The sequence below is a fragment of the Xenopus tropicalis genome, chromosome 8 (assembly GCF_000004195.4).
Source record: "Xenopus tropicalis strain Nigerian chromosome 8, UCB_Xtro_10.0, whole genome shotgun sequence".
NCBI lineage: Eukaryota > Metazoa > Chordata > Amphibia > Anura > Pipidae > Xenopus > Xenopus tropicalis.
This window is the reverse complement of record NC_030684.2, coordinates 95634841-95646598: the sequence shown is the minus strand read 5'-3', so window position 1 is coordinate 95646598 and position 11758 is coordinate 95634841. Positions and strand designations below refer to the sequence as shown.

The 11758-nt window shown below is 37.9% G+C and overlaps 1 protein-coding gene across 3 annotated transcripts in view; it reads right to left on the bottom strand.

Moving 5' to 3' along the window:
- Nucleotides 1-952: 952 nt before the first annotated feature.
- Nucleotides 953-11758, bottom strand: part of txndc16 (thioredoxin domain containing 16) — a 41020-nt gene continuing 30214 nt past the window's right edge. For 2 of the 3 annotated variants that reach the window (XM_018096314.2, XM_031890548.1), the window contains exons 21-22: nucleotides 7740-7930; nucleotides 2214-2775 (exon numbers count right to left, since the gene is read on the bottom strand). In XM_018096314.2, coding sequence (XP_017951803.1) covers nucleotides 2513-2775; nucleotides 7740-7930 — 454 coding nt within the window. In that variant the 3' untranslated portion in view covers nucleotides 2214-2512. 3 annotated transcript variants of the gene reach the window in all.

The following is an 11758-nucleotide window of genomic DNA, read 5'->3' as shown; positions in this document are numbered from 1 at the left end:
CGTGTAACAAAAAAAAGAAATCACTCTGATGATTAGGAAATGTAAAAAATCGCAACGTTTACTAAAAAAAAAGAGACAAGAAATCATGTGTTTCTTTTGACAGAGAACTCAGTGCAGCGTTTCTGTGAGTGCTTATGGCTGTATTTAAATAGACCTTTCTGATAAAGCTTACTTAGTTTTTACCTTTCCTTCTCCTCTAAGTCACAGGTGCCACAGGCATCATGACTGAGTATATGACATATATAAGTGCTGAAAGCAATATAGTTGGCAGTAATGCTCATGCATTAGAGAATGTTAAGAGAATGTAATCGTATACATAGAAAGAAAATGTTTGATACCATTGGTATATTTATTAATTCACTAAGTGCTCGGTCTGTGCTTGTAACAGGTTAATGTCCTAGTGGCCCATTGCGAGGCCACAAAGGCCCGGGCCTAGGGCGGCAAATACACAGGGGCGGCATGCCGCCTCGCCGCAAGCAAATTTTAACATTTTGCTCCCATACCCAGCAATGGGGACATCTCCCCACTGCTCCGTATGGGAGTTCTAAGTTAGGCGCTTGCGCATGCGCATTAGCGGTAGGGGGGTTGTTCGCGCATGCGCATTCGCGTTTACGCGATGGGGGTGGGGGGGGCGCCGAATGGGGGCGGCCTTGGGGCGCCCCAAGTAGAAATCCGGCCCTGATTATCACAGTTCTATTTAAAACTATGATGGAAACAGAATATTATTTTACATGCCATGGTACCATTTGTACAACAGAGAGTGGCTTATTACTTGATTAAAATAACGTTCTTCTTCCTTTCATCTATGTGGCACTGAGCTCTAAATGGCTTCCTCCAGATGTTCATCTGATCAATACATTGTTAAATTAGGTTGCCATGCAGAACAGCAGGAAAGGCCAAAATAAATTAATTAAAATGTTATATTAAATTATACCAATAAACACAACAGAATGTTATTAAACAATACAACAATTTAATTAATATTTAATACTGAATTATCATTGTTAGATATTTGGTCCTTGCAGGAAAAGTTCTGCAGCATTGCTCTAATATGGCTTACTCAGTTTATGCTTTAAATATAAGATATATAAAGGGCAGTGCAAGACTATAAGGACCCAAGGCCAGTTTCTGATTTCAGTTTTTAATTTCAAATTCTAAAATATTTTTTTTTATTTCAAAGCAATGAGAATATTTGTGACTGTTTAATATAACAAAAATGTATACAGTATAAAGATCTAAAATACGCTGTTTGCATTCATTCCTCATACTTTAGTATTTTGTAGAACCAGCGCTTTGCATTGAGCTGCCTCACTGTTACTTTGTTGCTTTTGGTTATTTTGGGTTATTTCCCCACTGAAATATGATGATAATGATAGTGGTACCAATGGGGCTACTATGGCCAGTGGCCATCGTTCTGGCCTCATCTGAAACCAAACCAAAGTATTGTTGGCACCAAAACAAACATTATGGGGCACAAGTATAATTCTACTACCCTGGATCTAAAGCAAATCTCCCACTCAGTGTGCAAATCTGGTACATACTTACAACTGTTAAAAATGTCGTTATAATGTGCAAAAGGTGGCTCTACACACATAAAGAACCAGTAACATATTAAAGCAATAATATTTTTTTTTTCTTTTCAAGTTTGTATCTGTTGATCCAGCAGTTACAAACAAGCAATGTCCTGTTTTATATGAAAAAGGTTTTCATTCTATAGTCCTGTAGAGAGCCATGAATGACATTTGAACCCTGTTTATCTTGTGTAAGAAATAAACCCACTGTATTCTACAGAGCTTGTTATCCACTATGTAAAAGTGTGCCTTTTTGCCCTATTCAACTTGACTAAATTGTAGTTTATTATTGTGGTGCTACTGTTGCTTAAAAGAGGGGGGTCCCCATGAGCCACATTCATTGAAAAAAGAGTTGGGGAGCAACACAAGCATGAAAACTGGACCTGTGGATACCAAATAAGGGCAGTGGTTGGCTATTTGGTAGCCCCTATGTGGACTGGCAGCCTACAGGAGGCTCTTTTTGGCAGTAAAGCTGGTTTTTATGCAACCAAACTTGCATCAAAGCTAGAAATAAACACCTTCTTTGAGGCCACTGAGAGCAACATGCACTGTTAAAGTGTGGGGAATAAAATACTTATGCAAACAGAACAGAATAAATATGATGTTGTGTCTCAGTGCTTTGAAATAACAATATCGACAAGATAACATTTTCATCAAAGAATTTGTTATTCAGGAGAATAAAATAATTGGTCAGTGGTCTGAGTACTTTTGCAAATCAATATAAATTTACAAAGAATTTGATAAATAAACAACACAAAACAAAACAAATAAGCTCAACATAAAAACCTTCAGACACAATGCTAAAAACTAAAAAAAGGCTTGAATATCAAAAAAGCAAACTATGGAACGTTTTTAAATAATGGTGTCTATGATATAAAAGAAAAAACTTCTCAAAGTAGGGATTTTCCACAATTTATTTTGTGTTTCACACACCACTCAGATCATAACTCTGTATGACTTCTGAACTTTTTTCCCTGTTCTATAAACTTTGGCACAGTTCCACGTAAACTTGAGCCTGGAGGATACTGCTTGGCTTCGCTTTCTTCTTCAACTCCCTCTGGAGAATCTTCGACTTTTTGCCTTCTGTTGGGCTTCATTTGAATACGTATCTTCTGTGCAGCAAAGCCTGGGACTTCTGCATCCATCACATCAAGGAAATTGTAATCGGGAAGTGGTGGTTTCCAGTCTTCATTGGATAAACTATCTACAACAAAAAATGTTGGTTTTCAAAAAATGTTAAATATGATTCACTGTGCAGGAATGCCTGAAAACATTTCTATAAAACTCTTTATCTATATACAATAAAATAAGGTGCTTAATATTGGATCCAATTTTCAATGGTCAGACTGGATGGACTAGCGTTTTCTTTTCTCTGATATATGGAAAAGGGGAACAAATCTCTGAAAGAGCAGCAGACATACAAAGTACATATTTTTTTAAACCATGAATAAAATTCAGAAAAAATGCGACTGTGACTTTTTTTTTTTAACAGGTTTTAGATGGATGTATTTTTCCATTTTGATCGGTCGCATAATACATTGCGACAAAATTGTAGTATTTTTTTGTGACAAAATGGCGTTTTGGTGTCAAAAACCCAAACCGAAAAAATTAGGCATTACCAAAAGCCCCCCCTATATATATATATTTAATGTGACCTATAAACTGTACCACTCAATTGAAAAACAAACTGAAATCTTTTAGGCGGAGGGAAGAAAACCAAAAAAACTAAAATAATTTGGTTGCATAAGTGTGCACACCCTCTTCTAACTGGGGATGTAGCTGTGTTCAGAATTAAGCAATCACATTCAAAATCATGTTAAAGAGGAGTCAGCATACACCTTCCATCATTTAAAGTGCCTCTGATTAACCCCAAATACAGTTCAGCTGCTCTAGTTGGTCTTTCCTGACATTTTTTTAGCCGCATGCCACAGCAAAAGCCATGGTCCCCAGAGAGCTTTTGAAGCATCAGAGGGATCTCATTGTTAAAAGATATCAGTCAGGAGAAGGGTACAAAAGAATTTCCAAGTTATTAGATATACCATGGAACACAGTGAAGACAAGTCATCATCAAGTGGAGAAAATTTATCCCAACAGTGACATTACCAAGAACTCGACGTCCCTCCAAAATTGATGAAAAGATGAGAAGAAAACTGGTCAGGGAGGCTACCAAGAGGCCTACAGCAACATTAAAGGAGCTGCAGGAATATCTGGCAAGTACTGGCTGTGTGGTACATGTGACAACAATCTCCCGTATTCTTCATATGTCTGGGTTATGGGGTAGAGTGGCAAGGGGAAAGCCTTTTCTTACAAAGAAAACCATCCAAGCCAGGCTACATTTTGCAAAAACACATCTGAAGTCTCCCAAAAGCATGTGGGAAAAGGTGTTATGGTCTGATGAAACCAAGGTTGAACTTTTTGGCCATAATTCCAAAAAATATGTTTGGCGCAAAAACAATACTGCACATCACCAAAAGAACACCATACCCACAGTGATGCATGGTGGTGGCAGCATCATGCTATGGGGCTGTTTTTCTTCAGCTGGAACTGGGGCCTTAGTTAAGATAGAGGGAATTATGAACAATTCCAAATACCAGTCAATATTGGCACAAAACCTTCAGGCTTCTGCTAGAAAGCTGAGGAGGAGGAGGAACTTCATCTTTCAGCATGACAACAACCCAAAGCATACATCCAAATTAACAAAGGAATGGCTTCACCGGAAGAAGATTAAAGTTTTGGAATGGCCCAGCCAGAGCCCAGACCTGAATCCGATTGAAAATCTGTGGGGTGATCTGAAGAGGGCTGTGCACAGGAGATGCCCTCACAATCTGACAGATTTGGATTGTTTCTGCAAAGAATAGTGTGCAAATCTTGCAAAGTCAAAATGTGCCATGCTGATAGACTCATACCCAAAAAGACTGAGTGCTGTAATAAAATCAAAAGGTGCTTCAACAAAGTATTAGTTTAAGGGTGTGCACACTTATGCAACCACATTATTTTAGTTTTTTTGGTTTTCTTCCCTCCCCCTAAAAGATTTCAGTTTGTTTTTCAATTGAGTGGTACAGTTTATAGGTCACATGGGAGTTATTTTAGAAAAACTTTAATTTTTCTGGGAATAATAAGAAAAACTTGAGTTCTGGTGAAAACCCACTTGTAAATCTCGAAATTATCTAGAAGTGAGAAAAAATCTGACATTATCTCATAATTGCTTAGTAAATGTGCCCCTTTGACTATATATATATATATATATATATATATATATGAGCAGGAATAAAGCTCTGGAAGAACAGCAAAAGAGATGTAATAAATTAATAATAACAAGACACATTAAACTCACTTTTCAAGTCTAATGGTTGTCTAGGCAAAAGTTTCATTCCATTTCTTCTTTTAATAAATACCAGTACATTCAGAAAAACTACAACTGTTTTGATCTTTGTTTTACATTTGTTATAAATATGTCCTCTTTGAATTCATTACTCATTATGTACAGTTGACGTTAAGCAAGCAATTTATCTTTTTATGGTTTATTTATAAAGCACCAGCACATTTCCGCAGCATATTACAGTGATAGTTCACGTCATTCACATCAGTTACCCAGCTATCTAAAGGATACTGAACATGTGATTTTTGCTCACCAAATGATGCAACTGATACAACCCACTTATACTCATGCGTTTCATATCACTTAAAGTGATAATGACACGAAAAAATTACTTTTTAAATTATGAATCTACATAAAAAGTTACCTACAGGTCATGTTGATCATTTTTCAATGACAGGGCTGCTTTTGTAAGTAATTGTTACTTGAAGTCCTAAACCTGACTGTTTTGCCAACCTGACTGTCCCTTCTCAGCCTGTCAGTTATAGCTTCTAATGCTAACAGAGTAGTGCTGCACAAATATGGCAGCCCCCTCATAGAGCAACATGAGGATTGAATAGATAATGTAAAAGCATCAGGCAAATGCTGTTATGGCAAAATTGTAAATAGCATGCAGAGACAATGTTATGATAGATTTGAAAAGGGTTTTATTATCACCTTTTCAAATAAAGGTACAGGATCTGTTATCCAGCATGCCCAGGACCTGGGGCTTTCCAGGTAAGGATTTTTTCTATAACTTGGATCTCCATACCTTAAGGCAGAGGTCCCCAACCTTTTTTTACCCGTGAGCAACATTTAAATATAAAAAAAAGTAGGGGAGCAACATAAGCATGAGACATATTTCTAGGAAGTGACCAGTAAGGGCTGTGATTGGTTATTTGGTAGCCCAATAGGGACTGACAGCCAACAGGAGCCTTTGTTTGGCAGTACACACTATCTGCATCTAAAACTTGCCTCCAAGTCAGGAATTCAAAAATAAGCACCTGCTTTGAGGCCACTGGGAGCAACATCCAAGGGGTTGGTAAGCAACATGTTGCTCCCGAGCCACTGGTTGGGGATCACTGCCTGGATTGCTTTGCTTTCAATAACGATTAATAATATCTTAGATAGGATCAAGTACAAGGTACTGTTTTGTGATTACGGAGAAAAAGGAAATCATTTTTTAAAAATGTCAATTAATTATTTGATTAAAATGAAGTGTATCATTGCCAACCTTTACATTTAGATTTTCCTAGCTCTTTTTACGGTCCCCACAGTGTTTTTAAACATTACTTTGAAAATAAAGCATTGTAGGAAAGCTACAATGGTGGTTTTTCACGTTGAGGGCAGTGAGGCTGTGGAATGCCCTTCCTAGTGATGTGGTAATGGCAGATTCTGTTAATGCCTTTAAGAGGGGCCTGGATGAGTTCTTGATCAATCGGAATATCCAAGGCTATTGTGATACTAATATCTACAGTTAGTATTAGTGGTTGTATTTATAGTTTATGTATGCGAGTGTATAGATTGGTAGGTGTGGGTTGTGGGTGCTGGGTTTACTTGGATGGGTTGAACTTGATGGACACTGGTCTTTTTTCAACCCTATGTAACTATGTAACTACATCAATATATAGAAAGGTTTCTCAACCAATACCATCTTGAGTACTAAGCTAGCCTCTTCCTAAGTAATTAGGAATATACTATTCAGCCACTTTCTAATACTGCAAAACATTTCTTCATGCATACAAAATTAAAAGTCATGCAAACATACATATACCCAGATCTAACCTATTTAAAATGAATTTTAGAAAAAGGGTGATTCATCTGCAAAAGGCTATTTTATCCTATATTTTATATACATTATAAACAAAAAAACATCCAAAACTGGGTTTGAATTTTGTTGCCCAGAGGCCAACAACAATTTGTTGGACAGACTGGTAAAACACATACACAAAATACAAAGAGGGAAACATTTATAGCAAAACATTATTATGAATGTACCGGCAGATCTATTAATTATTTATCCATGATGGGAATAGAGAGAATGAATTTAGCCTGGGGGCCAACAATCAGATCATACTACAGGCCTACTCTCTTAGGGAAAGAACTGCTACATCCAACAGGACTTAGCTGATACTTATTTGTAATAGCCAGATATAGTTTGGGCAGACCCTCCTGATCCCATACAAGAACAAATAAGCTTTTAGGGGCTTTTATTGGCCTGTGTATGGCAACTTGAACTTAAAATAAAGTGATCAGATATCACATATTGTAATCCTGTGTAACAAAGGAAAGCCACTTAGGCAAAACATCATAAACTTCATTTATTTAAAAGGTTCTGTTTGTTATTGTTGCCTCCGTTTACTGACTATTACCACATTGTAAACAAGTTCCAATAAAAACATTAGGCTTCATTTATTATTAATCTTTTTAAAGGACCATTGTTCCTTACAATGCTTCCATTCCATGTTTCATAAGTATTCAATACCCTCTTAATTTAAGCAAATAAGCTATCTTGGCATAGGTAACGTACTTTAATGGCTACATCTAAGAGCCCGTTCTTCTCTATTATGATTTTAAGAGGTGGTTCGCATTTACGTTTACTTTTAGTATGTTAAAGAATATCCTATGCTTTGCAATAGATTTTAGGATGAAAGACCTGACCAGAAGGGGAACAGTTAGAGAGGCTAGGGATAATTTGGATTTTACATGTACCACTTTATGGATCTTTGGAGCTGAATGGAAGATAGCGATAGATTTTCAAGACTTTCTATCAGCTAAAAGCTGCAGTTTCATTTGTTGGTGGTAATACTTACAGACAGGCAATTCCGCTCCTGCTTTTATCATCTCCAACCAATACAAAATATTTACATCAGTAAGATGGTGATCTAAAGGAAATGAGAAGACCTGACCTAAGGAATCAAAATCAATAAGAACAAGTTGTGGTAAACTTGGTACTATGCCAAAGTACCGCTGCAGTATTCCAACGCCCACTGGAGTATTCTTCCTGTAAAAATATACAAGGAAGATATTGTGAAAAAATATACAAGAAAGATACTGTGTAAACGTGTGATCTGAACTATGACACCTTGTGCTTCTGCATGTTAAACTTTTATTACAGGTAATACTGGCACAGTGCAATCAGTGCTGGATTGGTGTTGGGTGAATGCTAGATAGCACGAAATACATCCAGAGTCACATAAAATGATGGTGCAAAACATTCGCGCATGGAGGCTCCATATGGAATTTACATGCAAGTAAAACTTTAGAACATCAAAGATATAATGGTTTAGATTTCAGCCCTGGCCATTCCATCTTTGTGGGAGGGTTAATCAAAATAATCAACTAAGGGGCCCATTCATTAAAGCACGATGACCACGATTGGAAAAAAAATGTATTTTTTCTAAAGTTTACAACTTTTCGTACTGTTAACAATAATATTGTTAAAATAGTATGACTTTTTCGTGATACGTTTGTTATTCCACAAAAAGGTTGTACTTTTCGCAACGACTACAAAACATTCTTTATTTATCCAAGCTTTGGTACTGTGACTATCTTTTGGCCAGGTTGAAGCTGCAGAGTCCTTTGGGAGGCTTCCAAAATCATGCATTAAAGTTTCAAAGTCAGAAAGGTTTTCGCGCTGTTTACAATCGTTCGGATCGTAACCACGATACTTTCATATGTCTAAGGAATGAATTTTCATGATATTTTTGAACATCAGAAATTATCGTGGTTGCTCCGAATTTTTTCCAATCGTACTTTTAACAATCTGAAATTAGTGCTTTGATGAATGGGCCGCAAGCATTACAGTGTTTATTTCTGCACTGTGTAGAAACTACTGCTTTATGTAATTTTGCCCAGATTTTTTTCTGACATAAAATAAACCCACTTTTATAAACAGGACCCTTTATGCATTAAAGATTAACACTGATCTTCAGCTAGTAGGTACAATACAAAAACTGTACCAAAAATGTACCTAACCCCCCCTCAGGTGGAAAACTTCCAAATCATCCTTCCTCTTTTGATCGTTCTCTAGCAATGTATTTTTGTGAGAGTATCAGGTTTTTTTTAATGCAGTGTACAGCTTTTTACGGGCCCCAGCATCAATTTTTGAGTGCATCTTCTTTAATGTGCTTTTGGTTTGGAAATGTGCCTTGAGCAGAAATGTTCTTTCTTATTTGTTTGTCGCTTGATTTCCCTTGACTCCTAGAAGCAGATTTTAGGATTAAGGGTACATTCCTTTTAGCATATGGACTAGACACGATTTATGCATCTGGTACACAGTGCACAACATCATTTTAAAAATGAGAAAAACATGTGTCAGATCAGCAAATATTGTCTGCTTCCTCCATGTATCATGTGCCAGCAAACTATTAACACCGGACTAATAACACTTGCCCGGAAACATTTGGTAACATGTAATTTCCACTTTTAATACATGTTTCTGGATTTCTCACATCAGATCAATTATGTGAAGAGCTGAAATCTTCCAAACTGTAGTACTGCAACAGATTATATGATATATATATATATGATATATATATATATATATACATACAATTTTGCAAAAATGGACAGCACACACGAATAAAGTGCAAAAGTTGTATTGTAAAAAATTACATCATATGCTTATTGTACACATATAGGCGACGTTTCGAGCCCGGCCGGGCTCTTCATCAAAGCTTGTGGGCAGTAACTCCATATCTCTATTACAGACAAAAAACATTTATACCCCCAAGGGAGGAAATGACACCATCATGTTTAACAAAACCACATGACAGGGCATCAGCCCTGGAAATCCTGTATAAGCAATAATCACATATCGTTATACATCAATGTTATTAATATATGCTTTTCATTTGATATCATAGGAATAAGTATAAATTATAATCTTTATTTAACCCATTTGGGTGCAGGGAATTGAGTCTTTTGATCCACCATACTTCCCTTTGTTTGAGCTTCATCTCACGATCCCCTCCCCTCTTTAATGGGGACACTGCTTCTAATACAGTATATCTTAATTGTTCCTGGGTATGTCCCTGGTCTTTAAAATGTTTTGTTAATGGGAGTACGGTGTTCCCTCCCACAGGCAGCACAGGACAGGCAGAGTAAGGCACACACAGGCAACATAAGGAAAGGCAGAGTATGGCACACGCAGGCAGCATAGGGCAGGCAGAGTATGGCACACACAGGCAGCATACTCTACATTCCCTATGCTGCCTATGTCTGCCATACTCTACGTTCCCTATGCTGCCTGTGTGTGCCATACTATGCCTGCCCTACCCTACCTATGTGTGCCATACTCTGCTTGCCCTATGCTGCCTGTGTGTACTATACTCTGCCTGCCCTACCCTGCCTGTGTGTGCCATACTCTGCCTGCCCTCCCCTGCCTATGTGTGCCATACTATGCCTGCCCTATGGCACACACACAGGCAGCATACAGTGACACAATGCTGGATGTGTCAGAGGGAATGTCTGAGGTGTGAACAGGTGAACAATGTGGGTGATAACAGCCTGAGCATAAAGTGTGAACAACGCAGGGGGTAAACAATGCTTGTATTAAAAGGTGTGAACAGTACAAAGGATTACATGATTAAACAATACAGGGGGGTTACAGCCTGAATCAATGCAGCAATGCAGGGGGCCAGTTAATCTCAATACTGATACCATTTAAATTTTACACAAGGGTAAGCCATCAAAGCAACCAGACAGGTGGGGGGCCACACAGAGGGAGGGTCACGGGCCGCGGGCCGCCAGTTGGACAGCCCTGGTCTAGACTGACACAGTTCCAAAGACCTTGAACTGCACAAGCTTTTCTTTTACCACACATCGCCATTAAGAGTTGCAAAGAAACAACTGATGCTGTAGAACCAGCACAGTAATCAAAATACTATATCATCATTGTCATTTATTTATACAATGTCAAAACATTTACACAGTGCTATTACAGAGATTGATCATCAGTCACATCAATCTCTGCTATACTGAAACTTATTTATGGGGGTTATGTAATAAAAGGAACTATGTTTGCCCAGGTGCAGTAACCCACAGCAACCAAAGAGGTAGAACTAACTGGTTACCTGTTTAAAAGCAAACAGCTTACTGGTTGTATGGGTTGTACTGCTACAAGGCAAACTTTGGGCCTTTTATTACTTATGGGGTAAGATGCCTAACACATTCACACAACAGGTAAATTAATCAAAAGCCAGATACCATGACTGTATGTTCTAGAAGTGTTGAATTAAACAGAGTACCCAGAGGAAACCCACACATACCAGCACCTTGCAGATAGTGCCAAGGCTGCAATCTAATTCATGACCCCAGAGCCACAAAGCAGTAGTGCTACCACTAAGCCTCAGGTCCACCCTAACCAATGTGTTTCCAATCTTAAACTTACCCAGTACTAATATATTGGGCTGAACCCCAACAGTGGATTAATTATATACTTACAGAATACATGCAGTTGAAGACAGTTAAAGGCAAGGGTTCAGCCCAGGTCAATTTACTGTATACTCCTTGCACTGCCTCCAAGTGTCATTCACTAAAGTGTGTGCTGCAGAGCTGTCAAAATTCCAGTTGGACATGCTACTTTGCCATGCCACTTTGCCATGCCATATAAAATGTATTGTATTGTGGAAAATTATAGCTGCCCGTGAATGAAAAGTGAACAAACAACAATGTTCTCTGCTCATAATTGTGGCCCCTTTTAAACCACTGGCTCAAAAAACAGCAATTTATACCATGGCACCATCATCACCTTCAATGGCACGGAAACAATTACTAGTGCGATTGAACAATATAAAAACCTAGCACGGACAAAATTACATCAGATTTA